This window comes from Ixodes scapularis, unplaced genomic scaffold (assembly GCF_016920785.2).
Source record: "Ixodes scapularis isolate PalLabHiFi unplaced genomic scaffold, ASM1692078v2 PGA_scaffold2__306_contigs__length_199485367, whole genome shotgun sequence".
NCBI lineage: Eukaryota > Metazoa > Arthropoda > Arachnida > Ixodida > Ixodidae > Ixodes > Ixodes scapularis.
Window position 1 is genome coordinate 60164404 of NW_024609857.1, and position 24738 is coordinate 60189141.

At 45.0% G+C, this 24738-nt stretch overlaps 1 protein-coding gene across 1 annotated transcript in view; it reads left to right on the plus strand.

The window, feature by feature from the left end:
• The window catches only part of LOC8030752, a 172254-nt gene extending 148157 nt beyond the window's left edge, over positions 1–24097 (plus strand). The window contains exons 21-28 of the mRNA XM_029987492.4: positions 3582–3614; positions 7940–8134; positions 8298–8406; positions 11602–11781; positions 12865–12983; positions 13511–13687; positions 16256–16443; positions 17701–24097. Of these exons, the coding sequence (XP_029843352.2) occupies positions 3582–3614; positions 7940–8134; positions 8298–8406; positions 11602–11781; positions 12865–12983; positions 13511–13687; positions 16256–16443; positions 17701–18448 (1749 nt within the window). The 3' untranslated portion in view covers positions 18449–24097. The remainder of the gene's footprint in view (positions 1–3581; positions 3615–7939; positions 8135–8297; positions 8407–11601; positions 11782–12864; positions 12984–13510; positions 13688–16255; positions 16444–17700) is intronic.
• The last annotated feature ends 641 nt before the right edge of the window (positions 24098–24738 follow it).

The following is a 24738-nucleotide window of genomic DNA, read 5'->3' on the forward strand; positions in this document are numbered from 1 at the left end:
GCCACGCCCAAACTAAGAGAGCAAGTTCGCTCTGAAGCAAGAAGCTCTAGAATATTGAAGGCCTCCGAACGCTCCACTCTTCCTCGAGGAAACGTCATCACGGTCGGATGACGCCAACTCAGCAATTGGACCCGAGCCCGAGGCCGAGCGTCTTTCGAGGCGTTTATTGGACACGGGGCCAAGCCGAGCACTGACGTAGGACTCGTATCCAATCCCTGTCTTCGCTCGATCTCACTCTGATGACGTTAAAATTCTTGTGCACAGGCTTTGAGTATTACAGGTGGTGTGGGCGGAAGCCGCCGCCAGTAAGCGCGCATGCACTCAGTTTCTATATCACTTATAAAATCTCAAACAGATACGGCTATAGCGAGCCAATCAGAACAGGGTTGTGAACCGCGGGTTTATGTACCGTCGGAACGCAGTCCTGCCATAGAAGATTGTCGCGTGTTTTGCGTCTCTATCGCAATTCACTCGAGGGGGCCGTTGCTTTTGCTCAATGCCATGCAATGGAAAATAGCACAGTGGCGATGTACGTTTGGGATGTTTCGCACTTTTCGCTCTCGAGTTTGGTATAGCTGAACACACTAGTGCAAAATAGGATTTTGGTATAGCGCGCCACAGGATTGTCTTGATTGAAGCATAAGAACGGCTATGACTTGTTTTGACGAATGGCTGCTAATATATTGGACATGTGTCTGCTAAAATAGTATTTAATTGATAAGTTATAGGTAATTAGTTCACTGATTATGCTGAGTTAATTGTAATCTACAACCTTATCCCGAGGAAGGCGATACATCTCTCTTAATTAAGGCCATTTTAATTATCCTTTTCGGTATAGAATAAAACAAATGTGTTGCATGTTCATTCCCACTCCAGATCAGCAATATATAGAACAAACTTTATTTGAGCGAAGTAAAAATCAAATTATCACCCCTAATCGCGTCAAATAATAAACGTAGAAATTTGGGAATTCTAATTATCTAGGAATCTGTGACGGGGGGATTTCAAACCAAAGTGCACGGTGTCGTCTTGTTATTAATTGATACCTGCAAGTGTTGGCTGCTTTGTGCTAGCGAACCGTAAGTGGTCACTTGTTGGGTTTTTGCGTATACAGCGTCAATTAATTTAGTATTTCTCGTCGTTTGATTGCAATTCTCCCGCATGTATGTGTAATGCCGCTCTATCGGCTTGCTTGCCCGTGTCTGCGACCGTTTGCATGAATTAAATAGCAATGTACTACCGTTGGATCTCATTCATCCGGGAGTTATTTCTGGTGTCAAAAAGTCAATTCAACCTCGAGTAAATTGAAATTAAAATTTGATTCTTAATTATTCACCAGTTCGAATGTTCTTATTGTGTATCACTTATCGTCACCACCACTTTTGTCCCAGGGGTTGTGTGGAAAACTTGCCGAGACAGAACCACCATAACGGAGCTTTGCAAAATGCTTTTCTCTGTGCGAGATCTCGTGCAAGGAACTGATTGGGCAAAGCTGCACTCTTCTGTTCTTGTTTGGTTTGCACACAACTCGTGAGATTTACTGTATATCGGCCCCCCCCCCCCCCCCCCCCCCCCCCCAGTGTCACCACTACCAAATCATCTCCGGATTCCCCAAAAGCGTTTTTCGTAAGGCGTTATTTGAGTAAGGTGAAGACCTGGGCGAGTTGGTTTTGCATATTGAAGATTAACTACAGCGCGAACTAGACGAAGGAAAAGAGAAGACGTAGACTCCTCTTGTCATTCGTCTTGTTCGCGCTGTTTTTGATCTTCAATACGCGTTATTTGATACAATATCTACTACACCCCTCTGGCTGTGTGCACCCTCAAAATATTCACTGCTTTGAATGTTCGAATATTGATGTAACCCTCCCCAGCTTGGATATTAAAAAAAGCGTTCGCACTATTTTTTGTAAAAATAAAAATCTACAATGAGAATATTTTTAGGGGAATGTCGATACCAACAGCTTTTTAATTAACATTTTTTACAAAAAAAGAAGTTGCGTTTTGTCGTCACATACGAAAGTCAAACGGCGTAGTCTTTCACACACCGGGTCTCGGACCGCTGGTTTGTCATTGGTGACATTCGGGGAATAATTATTAAATAGGTGACGTTCAGTCGGATGAGTGCGTTTCAACGTCCGTTAGTGGCCGTGTGTTGTGGCTTCATAGCAGTTTGAGACGTAGTTTCCTCGCCGAGCACGTGTTTTGCGTAGATCAGTCAGTTGATTTGCTTAGGCTTGTCTTGTGAGTGGTTGCTTCTGTTCTGCGTGATGAACGGCGCAAATTTGAGGTCGCCGTATCACGCCCAAGGACATGTGCTGTGGTGACGTGCTAGATACTAGGGTGTCATAAGGGCTCTCATGCTTGCCTTGGCGCCTTTAGTGTCAGTCGGCAATGGCGACAGTCAATCTTTGTGTTGGTCGTCTAGCTTAACTTCAAACACTTATATTGGTATTTAGTATTTTTTCATAGAGATGAGCATGAGTAGGTTTCTTTGTACTTTTTTGTATGGTTTAATCGTGTCCAAGTTTTTGTATCTTTTGAAGATTTATATATTTTTTTTTATTTCATGCAACAAAAGTTAGAGTTTTGCCTGCTTACTTCCCCACTGAATGATTAGTGAATAGAGCTTTGCCCATTGTGTTACTTGTATCCCTTAGTACGATTGCCAACTCGCACAACTTTAAGCGAAGATCACGTTGTTTTTTTTGTTTTTCTTCAAGAAGTGTTTGCAATTTCGAGGTAAACATTTTCGATTGTGTTTGGAGCAAGATGCATCACAATAATTGCGTTGTATGAACGACAAAAGAAAGACAGCGTTAACGCCGCTCCGACAAGACAAAGAAGTAGAAGCAGAAACACACTCTGTGTGTTTGTCACTTTGTCTTCTCCAAGCGTTTTTGCGCGTCTTTGGTTTTTGCCACCAAATTGTACAAACTTGCCCAACTACAAGTTTCGCTGCGATCGTAGTGACAGCGAATCTATGATGACCATAAACATCTCGAAATAACTCGGATCTTCGCCTAATGTTTATCTTGTCTGAACTCCAAGAAGTATTTTCTTTTGTTAACATAAATAAAAAAGTCATAGAACCAATTTTGTTTTGTTTTGTGGGTCCGAATTTGTTTGATAAACAAAAGGTACGTCAGCAGCTTGGTGAGTCCCGCTTACGTACAAGGGACGTCTTGCGGCGCCACACCTTGCAACGCACGCAGGAGTTGCAAGGCGTTAATTGTCACAATTGTCAATTATTGAAGACCTTTGACAATATATAGATCTTATATGTCTAGTGAAAAAAGCAAAACGACAATTATCTGGCCCCGGCTTTTTTTTTGTTTATTTTCCTGGTAAGGAAATAGCAGGGTGCCATATGGGTCGAGTTGATGGAACGATTTATTTGAAAACGACAACGTTCCGCACATTGACGGAACTCATAAAATTGACGGAGCGATTGATGTCCTGCAACATCATGGTCTCGCTGCAGACTTTTCAGGCTGCTGAGATACCGCTGACATGGTTGCAGACGTTTTCACGAAGGTAGTCAGGAACATGTGTCGTTTCCGCCGCTTTTTGTTTTTCAGAGGAAACCCCCTAGTACTAACGAAGTGAGCAAGGTGAGTGATCCACTTGAAGTTCAGCGCGCACACGGCAACGTCCCAACCCCCTTTTTGCCACTCCGCGGCACACTGCATCATATACCTGATGGAAGGCTGTTTCACACGTCATGCGTATGACGTCACTACGGCACATGTTCGAATAGACTAGACTCCCCTCTTTCCTTTTTTTTTCCCAGCAGCTTGCAGTGGCGAATCGGTGAATTGGGTTCTATGAAAGGAAGACAAACATAATATAACGCCAATTTTCTTTGAAGTGCCTTCGGTGACCCTTACTCAGAGCCCCTTGAAGGGCATCTTTAAATTCTCATTTGGCAAGTGCACGCCGAATTCTGCGATGCGGCGGATTTGTGCCTTTGTTTGTGGCACGACGAAAACCTCTATCATCTCTTCTACAATAAGACTACTTAAGCGCCCATATACCGGAGCTTCAAAGAGAGGATCCTAGTTTCTGTTTACATAGCTCATGAGTTGATTAGGAAATTAAAAAAGCAATTCCCCACTTCAGAAAGATCACATTGCTATGAATCAGTTTCTGAAGTATTGAATAGTGATTCGAGTATCGAATAGGGGGCAACCGAAGGATCGGACAGTAATCGAAATGTCGAACAATGATTGAGTAATCGGAGGTGTAATCTAATAAGGAAGGACTAAACATTCGCAGTGGGAGGTAAGTCGCTGGTCATTCAAATGACATCAGTGCGACCACGATAGATGAGGCCATGAGGGGATGTCGTAATACTGCAACACACATGTGTATTGCAGCCTGCACTGGTTGGCTTGGTCGACAGAACTGCATGTTCTTATGCATGCATGGCTTATGCTCACACTATTTATTCTAAGCATTCGGGTGCATGAAGTTTCTTTCAAGGTTCTCGGTGGCTGGGAAGCTTTCAGGTGGCGGGCTATGTTCCCGATGTTTAGTTTCTTTTTTTTTCCCCCTTACAATTTTTTTTAAATTTTAACTAAAATTCACTCTGGGTCTTGAGATTTGTCAACAACAAAGTTGGTGCAAAAGTTTACGATGCGCGACGGTCAGACCCTCGACGACGACACCGCACTTGTGTAGCCGAAGTCTAACCGGCGCGCTCCGCCAACTTTCAGCATCAACTTTGTGTTTGACGAGTCTAGGAGTCAATCCAGATTTCGTGGTTGGACGTGGCAGCCCATTTTCGATGCGTCTGCTAGCGATTAAGGAACACTAAATATTCAGACATAGCTTTAGACAGAGCGGGCTTTCACCCAACGGTTTCGCTAGCTACCAGGGTCATTCTGCTGGAGTGACTCTTTGTCGCAGAAAAACGCTGCAGTTTGTTTCAATTACGAAACGTCCTAACAAAACAGTAAGGGCGGAAGTTAGCTGGTGAAACATTGTCATAATTACAAAGCTGCATAGACGTCCCAGTTTTTTTGCTTGTATTTTTTGTTTTCCTTCGGCACATTCACATCGTGTAGCGTTTGACTGTTTGACTCTTTTGCTGACGCTTATGTTGAGGCACGACATACAGCTTGTCTTTCAATCTCGACGCTAGCCTCTGCAATTTGCTCAGACGTAGTAAACGATTTTTTAGTGAATGAGTATTTAAACTTTATTAACAAAGCACCCGTTTTCTCAGTTCTGTTAGTTTCATTGTCTTCTTGGCGTGTTGAGCACCATGCGTCCACTTTCACGGGGCCAACTTCGTTCCACTTCGTTTTCGTCGTTGACTGCATGCAGCATCTTTCGTTCATCTGTTTCAACGGCATGAGAGTTCTTCTCGTCACCAGACGTCATTTGTTTGGGCACATTTTATTGTTTTATTTTCGTTGTTGTGAACGCTACGAACGTCCTGCTGGTTCAAACTTCAGCACCACGAAGAGAATCGTAAAGATGGCACATCTCGCGTAATGTTCGCAACTTCCGAAAAATTTTTTTTTTTTTTTTTTTGTGAGCGCGAGTTTTTGAAGTGAAGTACATTTTCGGGATGAGGGTAGCTTGTTGAGACGTAAGACACGAAGGGCAGATGCGAAAGCGAGACGTAAAAGTGTTTCGACCGAAAGTACAATATACGGTGCGCACCGTGGATCTTGCGCTGTAAAACGAATCGGAAAAATTGGCGCCTGCACATAGAAAGCTCAAACTTCCACCAAATGTGCGCAGAGGTGGTGCAGTTCTACCTCGCGAAATTTCAAGGCGTAGTTCTTATTCTGTAAGAAATGAGATCATCAAACTTATGAGGGTCAACTGCTGACGTGTTCCCATACAACCGATTTTGCGATGAATATAACTTGTGGCGCCATCTCCCAGCAGGCGCACCGAGCAGAAGACGACGCACTCTGTTGTATACTAGCTGCGCCTATAGACAGATGATGCCACGAGTTACATTAATCGCTAAGGAGGTCGTCGGTGAGCACGTCTGTCGTTGCCTTTGACAAGATTGTTGATCTGAATAAGTCGAAAGCCTTATATGTGTCATCGTTCAGTCGACCTTCAAAGTTCTTGCGCGAAAACACGTCGGCGACATGAAAGGTACCAAAACGTTTACGTGACATCTCAGGCGAATTAGAGGCAATGAAATTAAGAGGATGACAAAACGAATTAAGACGAATCAAAGTAAATTCCTAGACGTCGTCTTTGACTGGCTTTCGCCTTCCTACATGTAAACTGTCTTAAATGTACACGCGTAATGTTTTTTTTTTTTCAAGAGAGAAAACTACTTGAAGTTTTAAAAGGTAAACTGCACCACGTCAATACACGTTCGGTGAAAGGTTGAGCTTTTTTTTGTTCAGGCGCCGATCTTTCCGGCGCGTTTTACAACGTAAGACTGTGCGCACCCTATGTAAATTAGTGTCATTACTGTAACGAGGCTCTCCCGGGTGGTACCTCACTCCCATTGACTGGCTTAAGCGATCATGTGACCATAACAAACACCGATGGCGTTCTCGTCGGGAGCTGCTGCACGAGTCTCGAAGCGTAAACGAATCTACCGAGATTTACCGGCTCAAAACGTATTCTACGTATTACGATTTTGTCGGGTAAGACCAAACGACTTCCACTATTCGATATTTTTTTTCTACGACGTTAGTCTACTTTAAGAGGCGTTATAGTCGCTACTAATGCAGCTTTTTTTCAAATTGACATTGGCTTTTATTGACGTTTCCGGTCACATTACTACGTTTCGCTGCGCAGTGATGAAGTAATCAGAGGCACCTACAGGCCTACAGTCACAAAACATTAAGAAATGTCGGGAGTCTGAAACCTGTTTGCCCCATATTTAGCAGGTTTACAATATACATTGCGTTTCTTACTTCATGTCAAAAGGCTTTCGCCGCGTTGTGGCAGGTACGGCTGCGTGAGTGAGGCCTTGGGAGGTGATGTCGTTGTGAGAATCCTCGCACAGACAAGGCATGTAAAAAGAGCTTTGCTTTTGTGTCCGTATCACAGTACTGCACGCCACTCTTGACATGAAGTACAGAGTGCGTGGTGGCTGCTTATGTTACAAAATACTAGCGCGACTGAAGTGCACTTTGTGGTGGTCCTAAAGTCGTAAAAATTCTGTAACATAAAGGCCCGCTCATATCTCTAACATTGCTAGATGTTTTAAAATACCACTTCAGCGGTTTATGATGGTTGTCGTGACTTAACTGTTTTGAAAATACTCTATTCGTTTATTATTATACGGTTAATGCGAAGTGTGCAAACATTATGAACTTGTGAACACCTACAGAGTCGTGGAAAACATGCCAATATTTATAACGTCCTTCGCTGCACGATTTCTTGACTTCTGAAAAGTATTACAAAAACAGTGCACAGGAGTTAATTTTGAAATGAAAAAGAGTGCAATGTGACCACGGTCGACATACTAATATCCAGGTAGGCAAAGTGCACCTTATAGTGTGTTCCGTGTCACCCAACGGGCATTGCGTGTTAAACAATATTGTATGCTATAAAATGTACTCAGATATATAATACGCAGAAACCTTTTCGAAACGCTGTCTAGCATGTAGTATCTTGGCATACACACGCATGAACAGATTATCTGTCACGTAAAGTAGAAAATCATCTACTCGAATGAAGCAGCAGCTTGAAAAATATTTGAACGAAAATACCCAATATTTTGCACTTAACGTTTAACTTCTGTACCGAGTTATTTTTCCCCTGCATCTTTTTAAAGTGAAGACGTATATATTACACGTCAAAAGCGACTCCATTTGTAATTATTATAACTTAATATCCCATACTCCGAGGTTCCGCCAGGAAAGTGTTAGTTGGGTATGCCATGCTCTGCTCGGATCTTGCATTATTTCCCCGTTTCGTTTGCTCGCCCGTGCGTTCCCTCCCGAAGCACCTGAACAACCTCCTGGAGCACTACTTGGAGCCGATGAAGAAGGAGACGCTGCTCTCGAACGCCGAAATCAGCGCCCTCTTTGGGAACATCCAGGAGATCGTGCAGTTTCAGAGGCAGTTCCTCCAGAGCCTCGAAGAAGCCATCGCCGCCGAGCCCGACTTCCATCGGCTGGAGCACCCGAGCCAGTTTAGGGTCAGTATTTCACGTTCAGCTGCACGAGGGGAGGGGGGGGGGGGGGGGGGATAGAGAGAGACTTATGCCATCTTACAGATAGTTCATAGAAAAGGCTGCTTGATAATATGGGCTAAAGGAAAAGATAGCAGCTTATTTTTACGTCGCTTTCTTTCTTTTTCAGAACGTGTTGTTTTCCCTCGGAAACTCCTTCCTCTACTACGCCGACCAGTTCAAGTTGTACAGTTCCTTCTGTGCTAGTCATTCCAAAGCTCAAAAAGTCTTGCATCCCAGTGAGTACTCCGGTTCTCAATTATAACCTCTTGGTTCTTTTTTTAAAGCTGTTTTAGTTATTCTGCAGAGTTCTTCATCATGAGGAATGTTTTCTTTGTTCGTTGGTTTGTGTGATGTTTGTGTGACCTTTGCTCTGTAGTTTTGTTATTGATCAAATCTACCCTCAGAGGGTTGGTACGGGCTCCGTCGAGCTGTCTCGCAAATTCCACTCTGAGTTTTGGAAATAATACATAACTCATGTGAGCGATACAGTCTAAATTCGTAAATTATACTATATGGCATATTGTTGAAATATGCATTTGTACCGTTAAAATGTTTTCACTAATAGAGAAACATTGTACAATAATGGTAAAATTAATGCGCGCAGCACTATTTGCAACAATAGCTTGTAGCATCTAACTGCTTAAGCGGGTCGTACTCGTCTGAATCACTGCCTTTGCCCGGACGACATAAGACCCTTTCCCCTTTGGTCATTGTAATTTCCACGTTTTCTAAATGACGTAAACATAAGCGGTAAGCAATACAATCGCTTGTATTGTGCATTACCGTGAAGTCTAATGGGCCTGGCCAGTTTGATGACATATGTTTTTTGGCATATCACAGGGTAGCACTTGAAACTTAGGATTGTTTGTTTAACATTTTACTAAAACCTTGAATTTTGCCAATAAAGTATTCTGCGTAAGCCACTGCATTGCGTTCTGTCTAACAAATAAACGTAGTCAGACACACACAAAAAAGACATGTTATTAAGGCAGCAAACTCTCCAAATGCTATAATCATCATCACCCTAGCTTAAAAATAAACATTGTGCGATTTTATAAAGGATCAGTAACTTTGTTTTAAACAGGGCCATTCACAATATTAAAGCTCGACGCTTTGCCATGATATTATATGCATTTCCTTAAAAAAAAAACACTTTTACACATGATCATAAAACACTAGGCTCCCTCTAGGCTTTACACTTAAGTCAATCTGTGAACTCGCTTTCACCGTGCTCTCCTACTTGAAACAGAAGGACGAAACTCTCATGTGATTGATAATCTCTAACGTTATGGCTAAACAAAAATCTTGTTAGTGGAATTTGCTCTTAGGCGCTATTTGGACGACAGTTTCGTGTTTCTTTTTTTTTTTTTTTCCGCTGGAGACATCAGTTACAGGATTAAAATTAAAATTAGTATGAAGCTTATTTTTGTGCGCTTTCTTTTGCTTCCTTCTTCAATATATGATTGCAATTAACATTGCGCTTTTGTAGTTTTTTAAAATTAATATTGTTTGAATTTGTTAACTTTTTTAAACCAGGTCGTAATTTGCTTTGTGACTGAAGGGTCTTTTTAACCTCAACGAGACTAGGGCTCAATGGTTTTTTTTTAATTTTCTATTTGAGCTCGCATTCTGTTAAAGATTTCCATCATCCTCGAAATGGTGATGGTACTTACATAATTTATGGGAGATAAAAGGCTTTAGCGTGTATGAGCACGTGCACTAAACTTGGGGGACAAAAACATTATTTTGAAGAAACAATATTTTTATTAACGTCTGTGATGAGTTTTTCATTTTTTTTATGGTTTAGCTGTCCAAAACCAGCCTTTAGCCGAAATTAGTTTACATATCCATTATCATGCCTAGGAAACTGCTGTGCAATCGCAGCGAACAAAAATGTAGCAAATAAATTTCGCGGTACAATTTTTTTTTATCGTCAGTTTGGTTTAAATGAGAGCTTAGCTCGATGAGCATCGGACTAATAATGTAGATCTATTTCTTGTGAAGTGTGTAAGGTTTTTGCGTAAACTTCAGCCTTTCTGCCTGTTCTGTTTGCAACCTAAAACAATAGCAGCATATTTTTAAAATTGGGCCCACCTTTTTTCTTTTTCCTTAATTTTGTGCCAAAACCAGAAGCTGAAGGCCGAATGAGTGAGTACAGTTTGAAAACGAAATCACTTCTCCTAGATTTTAGACACATTCTGTGTATCTTCTGTTCTCGAATAAAAGTGCTTTCGTCCCTGCAAGAAAAAAAAAAAAAGGGCAGACCGTAGTTTACGCAAATTTGTGAGTTTTAGTAGATCACCTTGGCGGTCCGATAATGATGCCCGTTAATGGTATACGATGCCCGCGATAAAGGCCCCAGATGAGTTCGGGTATCGTTATCGGAATGCAAAAACAATCTACTAGAAGCTTCTATAACACAATCAATTTAGAAGGATGTACTTGTATTTATTCTGTTTAGTACAATACTAAGCGAAAAATATATTTAATAATGAAAAAAAAGAGGTATAAAATCGGCTTTAAGAAATCTCGTGAGGTGTGCCGGACTTTATGCATCATAACGTTTGTTGCTACAACTTATAAGGCGCTCACAGTTCACGAAATTACTTTACTTGGAGTGGATGAGGAGAGCTCTTTTCTGGTAGTCCAGTACTTAAAAAGCAAAATATCTCGGTGTGAAACAAATCAGAATTTTGGAGGCAGCGGTCACTCACGTGCTTGGTTTGTGCACACGTATAGTTTACACGACCAGTGGCTGCAGCACGAGAACTATTAAAAGGGTAGGTTAATTTTAAAGGGTCCATGAAATGAATTTTGGGCTGAGGTAAATGATTTTAGATTGCGACTTTACTAATTGAATTTCGTTTAGCGGGCCAAAAAAAAAAGGTAAAAAGTAAAACGCCAGTTTTTTGGTTCAAACGTTTGAAAATATAGCGGACTATTTCGTACCTCCTTTCGTTCGAAAGCTCTCCGCCTTTTCACTATGATACATCCGCGGTACCTAAACCACGTCAGCAGACCCCAGCTCACGGATTGGAGACAAGAACTGCGTCATTCAGGCGTATGCGCTCGTCCAGAATCAATCCCTTAACGAATATTTGGATTCGCGTTCGTGGCCAATGAGTGCTCTAACGGAACTTATCATAATTCGCGAATAGAACTTCTCTGTTTTGCTTCAAAAGCACGGCGAAAACTTGGAGACAACCTGATTTCTCGATTCGTCCTTGAGCTGAAGATTAAAGCTAAGGAGGAAAAAGTTGAAAAATCATTCCGTGGCCCCTTTAACGTACGACATAACACGTCCCAATTCGCAGACTTTTCGTTTACGTTTGGGACCTGTATATCGGTCGGGGTAATGTAGTCCTTCTTGCGACTGCGTCCTTTCAGTGTTGAGAGGGTGCTGACGCTTTTGTTCTCTCTCTCGGTTGCAGGCGAAGGCAATACAGCCCTGTCCGACTTCCTGCAGACGAGGAACCCGAAGGGGCAGCACAGCTTCTCCCTGGAGTCGTACCTCATCAAGCCCATCCAGCGGATCCTCAAGTACCCGCTCCTCCTGCAGCAGCTCAAGCACCTCACGGACCCCGTCACGGAGGAGCATCACCACCTCACAGGCAGGATCCGCGCCATGCGTGCACGACAATCACCCCGACACTTAAGCCGGGGTGACACCGCTTATACATCATACGAAAGACAGTCTGGCAGACATCAGTCACAGCGATATCCGTGGTTCGAATGCCGCGTGCCAAGTTTCACCTTGAACTCGTTGCCATGAGGCGTTTGACGCACGAATCTCGTGGTGACTTGCGTTCGAATCTGTTTTCAGACTGTCTTTTGCATGATGTATGAGCGGTGTGACCCCGCTTTAGGAATCTATGGCCCAGTGTGAAAGAACGCACAGTCTAGCAACTCGCGAGCGCGTCGACTTGGCTAGCGGAAAACATCGCTGAACGATTTCAGAAACAGCGCAGATGAAAGCAGCCATAAAATATATAGATTGCTTTTTTTTGGGGGCTCAATATTAAAGAAAACAACACTGTAGTTTAGCGGTGAGCGGAAAATGAATGATTCAGTGAATTTTCGGACTGTTCTTTGTGACCAAAGAGTGCTGTGATGGAAAGCTGTGATGTCTATCTATCAGTATTGAGGACGCATATATACTCTGAGCATTGCCAACTACGACTTGAATGCAAACGCTGCTCGATTTTCTTAGTTGTTTTGTATTGTGCGAAAATGAAGCCGAGTTTTTACAGAGGGTGTTTTTTTTTTAGTTTGAAATTTAAAACAAATACACTTGAGTTAAAAAAAAAAAGTTCCTTCAGAATAACGTTTACCTTCCGCGCCGGATGTCAAGGTACGAGTGTGGCGTTGCAATTAGCAGATTGACTACTTAAATTTTTATAATTGTAAAGACTGGATGCAGAGATAAGTAAATCCATCAACTCGAATTAAATTAGTAAGCTAGTTTTTGCCACATATTGATTTATTTGACAATTTTTTTAATATATTTTCATTGAAATAGCTCACCTATCAGCGCATCTGAAATACTACTCTCAAAGGCCTCGAAACGATAATAAAAATGTCCTTTGACTGATTGTGAATGCCAAATACTAGCGGGGAGACGGTACTGTATTCATACACAATTATTAATTTTGATGTACGTTGACGCTTTCGTCCCCACACTTGTGAAATTGCAGAAGCTCTTAAAGGCATGGAGAGGGTTGCAGAACACATAAACGAAATGCAGAGGATCCACGAGGAATACGGAGCCATCTTTGACCACTTGTACCGGCAGCACGTCAAATCTTCAAAGCAGGTGAGCTTGTTGCACTTCAGGCCACTTGCTGATTGCACGTTTGTACTTGCTGAACGTTTAAATAATTAATAGATATTGAGTGCAAGCGAGGGCTTTTAAACCATACTGTCAGTTGCCTCTACACTCTATAATAATCATCTTTATTTTGATGTGTCCGCAAACAGCAATAAACCTAAAAAGTGATGCATTGTTAGACGTGTACCGCTCTTCATAAAAATAAATGAACTTAAAAAGTCTTAGCCCCGGCTTAATTTTTATGGCATCATCTATTCAATCACGACCACACTTTCGCGAAATGTTGAGTAGGTAAATTGAGGTATAGGTAAAGCTTCAATAATCAATAATAGCAATAACGCCAAGCGTTTTCCTTATTGATTTTATCGGTAACTAGGACTATATGTCTTAGTAGTTCTATGGTGAGTGAATACGTAGTCTGCTCAGTCGCTGTAGGTATAAACAAACATTTTCTGATAGAGGCATCACGAAGCGCTGACAGCAGTGATCGCCCGTTTCTCCCTGCCACGCAGCACGTCGACCTGAGCCCCGGAGAGCTGTTGTACTACGGTGGCGTGGAATGGCTTAACATCTCCGAATTCTTGGGGAAGATCAAGAAGGGACTGGAGCTGCATGCCATGTGCTTCGTGTTCAAGACGGCCGTGGTCTTCCTCTGCAAGGAGCGGATCAGGCAGAAAAAGAAGCTCATGGTGCGTCGGGACGCGTTTCCCCCCCCCCCCCCCCCCCCCCCTTACTCAGTCTTAACAGATTCCATTCCGGTCGCGGTCATGAGATCCCAAACATCGTCTATCATACAACCACGAAAGTCCAGTTTCACTTATCTCAGTTTCCATCGCAGAAACCGCAAAACTTCGTGGCTCGTTGTTGAAAGCGTGCGACAAGACCGCGGCGCCACAGTGAGGCTCCTAGCAGAATCATTTCGCGTTCATATCGTGCGTAGCAGCCGGGCTTAGTTTCTAATTGCTGCCAGGTAACCTGAGCGCAGTGCTTTAAAAACGTTTAAAGTCGCACGTTAATAATAACTTTTTTTTTTAACGAGACTTGGGTATTGAGGACACAGATCCCCTCTATGCGGTGGCGAAAACAGCCACGATTATCTCAATCCCAGTACGTCTACTCAATCCACACCAGGGAGCGAAGAACAATTTGATAATAAGAGGGCAAGAAGAATACTTTTGTAGATTTTATCGCTTACCAGCACTGGCGAGTGTCGTAATTTCCGGACCGTAGAACACACAAGCGCTTCATACAGGTATGTGCCGAAAAGGGAGAGGAGAAGACTAGAGTGCGCGAGGACGTCAAAACGCCGAGCCCCGGTTGAAATGATTCGTGGGTAGACCTAAAGCTTCGTCTAGAGCCTTTGTCTCCACTGCCCTCGTCGAACGCGTTAGAATGCGGAATGCCGGCGACTGGCGGGAAGTTCTCGCATTTGAATGCGTCCCACGAGTGCAGGTGAGACAAAGGCAGCTAGCTTTAGGTCTACCCACGAATCATTCGAATCAAAGCTTGGCGTTTTGATTTCACCGCGCGTCTCGTTTCCTCTTCTCCCTCGGTTTCTTGGCGCATATTGCAAAGAAAATGAACGAGAGAAAAAAAAAAAGTAGCGATGTGTTCCCGTCGTTGCCGCCTACAACTGCGGGAAACACGATCGACCCCGAGCTCCGGGCAATCCCTGCGATTCGAATGACGTAAAAACACTTACAGAGCAACACTGGACGCGGGTTGATTTTCGAATGCCAAGGTGCGAATATTTTTTACTCGGGGGCGAAATCGAGAAAGCGGCAGTGGGGAACGTATAGACCGACACGCTGTTTACAAACAAGCCCGCGTTTGCCCACACCAGGTGTGGGCACTGCGCATGCACAGAAACCGAATTCGAGTGAACTGAAGCGTCTGCGCATGCGCAGTGCCGTCGACAGCGCCACCGCTGCTGCGTGACGTCAGGGACGCGTGTTGGTCTATAGACGCGACGAAGGCGCCGCGTGCAGTGCTTCTTTATATGCGACGTAACGCGGACGGTGTCGTTGGGGGCGCTGCGAACAAACTGTCAAGCAAGGAGGTTATAAGTACTAAGAGGGGGCACGTTGCAATATTGGTGAAGCCTAGTCATAAAAAGTTTAAACGATTTTGTGCCCAGCGTGACCACAGATCTCTCTAGCGATTGGTGCGCGTGACATGTCACGTGTGAGATGGATGGTTGATTGTAGGACTCCTTGCAGCTTGCGCGCGCTCCGTCCGGTGGGTTTTATCAGATCGAATGCTAGACTGTGGTGTATTCTAGTACCCCATAGCAAAACGAAGGCTAGCTACGGTCACGTGATGTGGTCACGTTGGCATGGTAAGTGAGGAGAGTGAGGAGGAAAATGAGAAAGAGGCGACGCGTCAAGGGAGCATGGCTTGCGGAGGCTACGCGGCCGACGTCATGCCCTCTCCTACCCTTCTATCCTCCTTGCTGTCAAGGCAATGCGGCGCGCCCCCTTTAGGTGTCACATGCTCCCACTAAACTATTCCAGTAATCGCCTAATGCCCACTGCCATTTTTGTCTCCTGGGCTGTGGAGAACATGCGCAATCGCTCCATTTGGCGGAATATCAAACACTGCTCATGAGTGCATCGCTCAGCGACTCGGCATCTTAAGTCTGGTCGATAAGCACTAAAAGATGCAGAAGCTCTACGGTGAGCGCCTCTCGTAAAGATTAAATCAGTGCCCTTTTCTCTTCTTCTGGTGTCGTACTATCCATCAGGCAATCTAACCTAGTGGTGCAGAATATTTGGTATTTGACGACGATCAGGAATTGTTAGCTTGCAGAAAATGATTTGAATGCTAACTGGCAGCATAACTAAACAAATATGATGGCTTCACACAAACAAAAAAAAAAAACAAAAAAAAAGGAAAGCAAGATAAGGTAAAATCAGAATAGCTCGAGTAAAGGTCCCCGAAACTTGGATTTCGTTAGCGGGCCCACTCGCCTGGCAGATTTTAGAATACATGTGGTCGAAAACAGTTAAAAAGACATGAACGAAAGAGGAACATACGCGATAGGACGACGAGCGCTTGCCCTGTCATATATGTCCCTCTTCTGTCCTGGTCTTTTGCGCTGTTTTTGATCACCATGTACAATAACCACGAACTAGCTCAGCTTTTAACTTTATTAGAGTTTAGAACGGCCACGGTGGTTAAGTGACAGACAAAGCTTGCCCATGAGACGAGCTTGCCCATCGCTTCTGCGCGGTCTGACTCGTGACTGTTGCTCGCAGGGAGGGTCAAGCAAGAACAACTCTGCCGAGGTGGAGATAATCCGCTATCAGGTGCTCATACCGGTCACAGAGGTGCAGGTGCGAGCGAGCAGCCAGAAGGACGCCGACTCCCACTACCTCTGGGAGCTGGTGCATCTCAAGTCGCAGATACAGAGGCGTTCGGAGAAAGTTTACCAGCTCTCCAACAGGTGAGGACTCTACCTGTGGTATGTGATTGGGGTCGAATAATTGAAGGGGACGTCCAGCCATCTCCTAATTAGCGACCCAAGGCTTTGAGGCCTACTCGGCTTCTTTTTAAGGGGTGACTATGGGGGGGGGGGGGGGGGGGGCGATGGCCGTTGGCCGTTGAAGAGCAGTATGATCGAAACAACGAAAATACTGCTCCTCAACAGCCATCGCCACAGTCACCTTTGAAGAAGAGGGTTGAGCAGGCCTTGAAACGTTGCGTCCCTAATTAGGGCTTGGTTTGACGTTCTTTTTGACTCCCCTCCCCATCACTAGACAGGTTTTTTGTAAAATTTTCACGTTCAAGATCACTAGCGAGTGGGGAAATGGCATAAGAGCTGCTTGTTTATCGTGGAGCCAAGGGGAACACGAAAAACACAAAAGCAACATATATATAAAAAAAATGTGTGCTCGCCACGCAGTTTTTGGATTACGGCGATGACGTGCTCTCTTCAAGTCACCCTCCAAGATGTAGAACGCGAGTAGTCAAGGTCGGGAGCTCATACGCCGACAGTCTTGGACTGCCATTCGCATAGGCACTTCTTGAAATCTGAGTGAGGAACGAGTATCTTCACTTACCGTGCTTGTGATCGATCAGGGGAGTTAGGTAGTAGTGTTTGGTAGTGTAGTACAGTAGGGGCACATTATCTACATAGACATTGCGTATATAATGTCGCGTATAGGTTATGTTTAGGGCTCCGTGTTTTCGGATAAATCTGAAAAACTCCGAAACACATCCGGCGGTAAAATTTTGGTCATTTCGGATTTATCCAATAAACGCCGAATATTTATGTGCCAATGCCCCCCCACCCCCTGGGTAAAAATAAAAAAATAAAATACTTTTTTTTTACAGTGTTTTGCCAATGTTCTGGGAAAATTCCACCATAATTATCTTTTAAATCTCGAACCGTTGTCAAAAGCGGTCTTGCCGCTTGTCTCTTCAAGGTTGATCAGGGCAACAGGTCGTTCGTTGTGCATTCGGGTCATGACGAAACCACTCTTTTGGTTTCCAGTTTGGGCCATGCGATTTGTGATTTACAGAAAAGAAAGGGTGTGTTTCAGTAATCTCCGAATCTTCGGCAAAAAATAAACTCCGAAAAACACGCTCCGAATTCGACGAAAAATAAACTCCGAAAACACGGAGCCCTAGACTTATGTTTCACTTCGATGATGTCGTCCTCAACGGACCAGCCGCAAACCGTCGCTTCTGTCTTTCGCAGCACGAGTGAGTTCCGGAACGCGTTCTTGCGCACGATCCGCCAGATCATCCGCGAGTCCGTGCGCAACATGACGGTACCGGCGACCAAGCCCGCCGTGCGTGAGAAGCCCGGCACCCTGCGTCGCCTGGGCGGCGGCAACGGCCACGACAGCGGGCCGTCCAGCGCCGCGGGCCCCTCCACCTCCTCCATGTCCCGCACGCTGAGCGGCAAGAAGCGCAACAAGTCCGCCCAGCGGCACTCGGCGGGTGACGCCATCGAGTCGTACGACAACGTGACGGACCCCCGGCTGCCGGGCCCCAGCTTCCGGGGCACGCGGAGCAAGACGGTGGCCGACTCCATGAACGGCATGAGCGCTTCCGCGAGGGACCTAGCCTCCGAGGAAGCCGGCGACTCCGAGCGTTCGGACAGGTCCGACCGGTCCGAGCGGTCCCTGGGCGCGCCCAAGGCGCTCAGCCTGAGCAGCGCCTCTTCTCTGTCGTCGTCGAGCGCGGCGGCTCGGCTGATCCAGTCGAGCAACCCGCCGACGTCGTACCAGCCGGCCGCCGAGCAGGCCGGCTCGCCCGTCTGGAAGCCCCGGGCCTCTTCGGCGGACCGCGCTGGGCCCTCGGGCCTCAACCGACCCGACGTCAAGGAGCAGTTCTTCGTGTACGAAGACTACGGCGGCGGCGGCGCGGCCGTGTACCAGCAGCGATCGCAGGCGCCGGCCCCCGCGCCGTCGTCGTCCTCTTCCAGACAGTCCGAGTGCTGACTGGCGCCAAAGTATAGCGTTTCTCGTCGCCGGAGCGCGCGGCGGCCCGGGTCTTGAGGGACCCCCTGTACATAGAGCGCTCGGCGGGCACTGGGATTCTCGAGCAAGCGGCCTTTGGGCCAGGACTCTTTCACCTCTCTCACACTCTCACGCAACAAGCTCAACTTTTCACGTAGATGCCAGGCAAAGTAACGGAGAGGACTCGAGGCGGCATCGCGGCCGTCCCCTGGTTCCGTTATCTTTCTCGTGTATGCGCCACGGCGCGTTTCCTTTCCCAGATCAGAGTACCTGACTTTTACAGCGGGGGAGGGAACGGTTTCGTACCTAACGGCGACGGCAAACCACGACACCGCTAGCGACAGCGACGCTTGGGCCGATGACGCTCGCGAGGCAACGCTCTGGTGCTCGCGTTCGATGGGGAACCCGCGGACATCCTTCGCACGGTCGGCGTTTTCTTTGAGACGTTGTTTGCCTGGCTTTCGTTATTTCGCTTGCGCTTCGAGCGCGCGTCAGCATTCCTTGTTTTTTGTTTTTCATCTCATTTGGGTTTTTGTCGTTTTGCAGCTCCAAAAGACGTAGGTATATTTTCAGTCGTCGTTTGCTCCGAATTCGGCAGCCATAATGCATCTGATGAATCGGAGATAAGAAAAAAAAAATAACGACCTGTAGTCTAAAAAAAAAAGATTTTTTGGATATGCAGATTATTTTCCCAATTAGCTCCACTGCATTCAGGGAACCGAAATTGTAATCGTTTACATTGCTTTCTTATGTTTCCTCATCGTGTTTTCTCTTCAATCGCTCACCTCATTTCAGTTTTCCCAATCTCTTCAGCTGCGTTTGTAGTTTTATTCCGTATCGAAGACATCGCTAGTCGCCTTTAGGTTTCTTGCATAAAAACGAATGTAGCCAAGCCACCGACGGAAAATCCTGTACTTTGTCGCGCGGCTCTCGTCGACAGGGCTGTTTTTCGAAGGTACAAGAGGGGACCAGACACCAAACTCTTTTATCTCTTTCTCTCTCTTCTGCCTCGCACACTCCCTGGCTTTCGCAGTAATCTTTGCTTGGTTCTCCGTCTGAAGGATGTTCTTCTTCGCTCGCAGTCCCCTCCGCCATTACGCTCCGGAGTTCCGAATGACGCTGCTTCCTGCCTCATACGACCTTTGCGTAATGCTCCCCTCTTCCTCGAGGCTTGGATGTCATACCTTCGATTGCGATGATAACGCTGGGGTAAATAAGTGCGACTCCGTGTGATTGTGGTTACCTGTATCGGGAATGTATGGAGGACACTTTTTTTCGCTCGAGAAGTTTCGTGCGACCTTTACAAAGCGTTATCGCATTGGAAGAATTCTTGCCGCCGTTCTGCCGGGATTACGATAGGACAAACGCATTAGAAACTGTTATGTTCGCTTACTGTTTTGCTGTGACGAAGCAAGTCGCCCTTTGATGGATGTCGGAGTGTGGCATATGGCATATCAGCTGAGCGACGCTTGTTTAGTACTAGCATGGAAGAACATAATCGGCACGTAAAAGAAACTTTTATCCACGAGGGATCATTTGTTCTTTTCCTGAACGATCTATCGTGCCAAACCTTATGCTGATTTAAATCTGGCGTTTTCATTTTCTTATGCACACCCGAGTTGGTTTGTGAACGCCTGGTCGAATGCCATTTTTAAATGGTGACTTAGAAAAATAATTGGTTCCTGGGAATGAACCGTATCCGCACAGCAGCCTACGACCCAATGGCCGACGGCCTCATGGAACGCTTTTCATGGCTCTCCTAAAGCTGCTTTCATGACCCGCGGAAACCCGACTAGGTGGAGAACCACCTGAGCGATAGTAAGCAATCAGGACTGTAACAATTAGATGTGACATCTGACAACACGATTAAAGTATCCCGACATTCCAGCGACTTCCAGATATAAGAGGCAAAATAGTAAGCTGTACAACTTTCTGTCGAAGAACGTGAAATCCCTTTCAAGATTCTGCGCACGCATCGATTGGTGTGGACTGCCTTCTTTTATGTTTATCGTTTCTGAGATTGGTTCGTCAATCTTTTAAGTATTCAATCTTAAACACAATTATATCAAGTTGCTTATATGATATATGTGGTAATCCCGTCTGTATGCGCTTTCCGCTCACAAAAATGTAGGAACTGTTCGTAGGGAGAAGGTGTTTGGCTTATATTTTGATGGCCGCGTAGCCACGAACTTGCCTGCGTTTAAATTGCTGGTTTCGTGGGAAACCGCGAGAGATTTGCCTTGCGCTGGGCCTGTTCGAGGAAGAAAAGAGAGGCCAGCGCTTTGTTTTCTACGTCGTGAGAAAGTTTCCGTATACTGAATGCTTCGGAACACGAGTCGCGCTTCGCCTGTCCTTCTTTCCTCTCATCGCCTCCGGCGCTCTGAACATTGCTTGGTGAACTGAGCGACATTTTTGTTAAAGAAGAACAAACCAAACACCGACTTTTGTAAGTTAGGAAAACAGTTGTGTCGCTGTCCGACCATGCTCAAACAGTTAGTACGAACTGTGCTTTGAAAGATATCGTCAACACACAACAAAACGAGAACAACGCGCAAGAGGCGCTAGCGTAAATACGAAAATCATAATAACCGCATAATAATTGTCTTCTAATACTATGTTGTATAGCTACTGGGACGAATTCCCTACTGTATATATATAAGTCGAAGGAGTAAAAGAAAAAAAGAACGATGTGTTTTGAATCGACTCGTCGGAGCAAGTGCGGGTCATCGCGACAAGCTTCTTTCCTTTTGGGGTGGGGATTTGGTGGTGACATTGAATTTGTATAGCTGGTCTAGGACGTCTTGTTGCAAATCGATATCTGAATAAGCCTGGCTGTTTCGAATGTTCTCGTGCATCTGATGTCATGTTATCTGTACACGTGTCGCATGCAGCGTACCTTCTCAGGTTCTTACGTTGTGCGCGCGCTCCTCGTTTCTTGGTTTCGTGGCGGTTAGGTTTTAGATAGCAAACGCAGTGCGACCTTACTTAAGTACTTCCTCCGATTTTCTACGTGGTCCATAGACAATACAAGATGTTGCGTTCGAAACGTTACTCCTAGGCGTACTAGCTTCGTAGTCTTGCATTAAGACAACGTGTGGCGTCGTCGCAGCGTGCAAGGACAAGACACAGGATAACGAGTGACTAGCGGAGAACTAGTTTTTACTCGACTTCTAGGAAATAAGTAATAACTAACTTGAACGCTCACGAAACCCCGTCTTGGAAGTATTCAAGGTAGGATATACTAGACGGCATTTATTTGTCCCCGTGAGGAGGTCACACGAAACGTTGGCGCCCAAGCCACTTGGGACTTATTGCACAGCAGAGGTATTTTCAGAGTGCAGCAATTTCCACAGTGGAGTGTCGTGGGGAGGCGTCGGCGGCAATGTTCAACACGAAGAGCTTTTTGACGGGGGAAAAGAAATCACGAAGGGGAAAACGTCGTTTGGTGCAGCTGTAGACCTTTGTAGAAGTGAAATATTTACTTTTTGTGTACTTACGCGGGGAATGCATGTTTTTTTTTCTTCTGCATGTGCGTGAGTGTGTGCGCGTTTGGTTCGCGCATCCAAAGATTTTGAGAGTGCCGCCGGCGAGGTTATAGACGAGTTTCAAGAACGATACACACACAGACTGACTTTTCTCTTGAGCGAAGATCAACCATTATACCCAATAGGCTCATTTTTATCAAGATTCTCATACGTACTCGTTTGATAACTTCGGCTAATAACGCCTCTGTGTCGATATAGACAACAGTGTGAAACTTTTATTTGTTTTGATTTTTTTTTTGTGTCACGCACGAAGTTTTAGTTTTTTTTTATGTGCTGCAGGGTCATTGTGGACGTTTCTGTGTAATAATAGTTGATAGGTTCACTGGTGATGTATCGGGTGCTACTGGTTTTACTGTTCTGCTGTTTTCTTGTAGCTTTAGCGGTTGCTGAAGTAGGCAAAAACGAGCTTTCTCGACTTTGACGAGCCTATAACGCATTTATTGCTCCTTGAGAAGTTTCTTTCGTAGAAATATTTTCACTTTTTTTGCAGAAATGCCTTCACTATTGACACCGTAACATGAACCTAATGCGAACATGACACATGAAATTGACCACTGTTCATCGCATGAGCTGTGGCCAAAACTGAGTGTATTTAAATATATATATATTTACATGTATATATGTATTTTAAATGGTCCCTTGTACAGCTTAATCTTTCGATGTTCACACAAACATTTAGTCTGGATTTTCCCCCGTCGTTTTTATTACTACATAGACTTATCTAAGAAATGTTAACTTTTGATTGAGAGAAAGGTTTCGCTCTATTTCTAATAATTTATTTGCTCTTTCTAATGAGTGTTCGTGGATAAGAGAAGTCACCAAAAAATGTGTGCTCAACATGGAGCATACTGCACAAGCGTCAGTGGTGTAAGCAGTTCGTCTTGCTTGGTAGGGTGTGGCTCGCGCGCTTCACCGAGGCTTCTTCGACTTGAGTACGTGCTTGGCGTGCGCTCGATTCCCCCCATAGAAGGGAGGTGTGCCAAGGTTATGGACTTTTCTACGCCGAAGAGCACAATGCTGGTTCATGACAACGCCCGGAGCAACAGGTTTGCGTCGATGTTCTTGTTTCTCTTTGTGTGTACATATGAAATAAAGCAACTGCTCGCCACAGAAGTGAGGGATTTGACAGGGTTTGACAAGTCAGCCTGTAGGTATCGCGGAGGACAGTCTGGCTAGGGCTGTTAAACGCGCCATTGCCGTATTAAACTATCGTCCCTTCTCACTCGTAATACCTTACAAGTTCTTAACGGGTTGTCACTCAAATTTTATTCGGCGTTTTGTTTTTACATGAGATTGTTCTCGAGCAGCTTTAACAGCACGCAGTTCTTACGTTTATCGGTTGTAAGCTTAAACGACAGCCTTTGAGGAGATCGGCATCGTCTTTCGGTCACGTTTTAAACTCCATTAACCTTTGTTTTCCTGAGCACAACGTCCTTATATTCCCTCGGAACACTTTTGCGGCGTAACACTGCACACAAAGCGAACCAACGAACAAAGGCAACGTAGTTACTTACGGTCAACAAACCGCTCACGTCCTGCTGACAAGTTGGGTTCCTTGCATTACTCGATCGTGTTTTGCTCCCCCAACGCGCCCGTGTTGCGTACAGTAAAAAAAAAAACTAAATAAATAAATAACAAGTACGCGAGCCCTACGCAATGCTGATGGAAGCCTCTCGACAAGACAGACACGAAATTGATGCAAACACAGACCAAAATTTGGACGCGAAAACTGCCGCATTTGATGGACTTGTTAGGGACTGCACGCCACGATGTTAGCGTCTGTGGGTGTGGCGCAAGATGGCGCCGTTTTTCGAGGTGGCGGTTTTCAGCAAAAGCAGAAATCCTGCGTTTTATCATTTTTTTTATAGGTGATAATGTGCAGCGACGCTCGCATTCCTTGCTTTTTATAGTCGACCCACAGAAACCGATGTGCTGGTTCGGTGACGGGGGTCCCAAAGGCAGGAGCAGGACAGGTTTGACTGCATGGCGAACTTATAAGCATTGAAAAAAAAAAAGTATGAATCTACTCTTACAGATCTCTAGGGTGACTTCCTCTGACAATGAGTGAAATAAAATGAAATTATTAACCATTGTGACGGTGTATTTTCATTTCGAGTTTCAAGGTGTGAACGAATTTGAAATGATGTCCCGCCTTCCGAGAACATACCCCGCAGCTGAATTCTGATATACTTCGTATCACCGTCAACTGGACTGCTGTTCTTGCTCTTGGAAGTGCGTCCACTGCACAACCACGCTTAAAGGCAAGCTGAAGTACTTTTCAAGAAAAATGACTTAGAAGCGGGCTTCTATGGCTTTTGGTCCCGCGAATTCAGTTAGCGCGCTTAACTTTGGGCAAAGGTAAACGTAAACAACATTTGTAACAAAAAATACGTACACCGATAGCCGTAGCAGGGTTCTCCAAACGTTTAAGTTAAGTGCCCCGATTGAGGACCTGTGACAGTCTTGAGGGCCGGAAAATATTTGAGACAATATAAATTAGAAAATTCTAAATAAATATCTGAATAAGCATTTAAATACAAAAATTTAAGACAGTGCAAAAATAAAAAAAATGTAAGTTTCATGAATACATATTTTTTACTTTTAAATATAATACTGTGCTGCTAATTATCACATTACAAAAGAATTGTAACCCAAAGAACTCGCCGGGCACAAATCAAAGCCCACGGGAACCTTGGCATACTCACACAGGGCAGAAAACTAATGGGA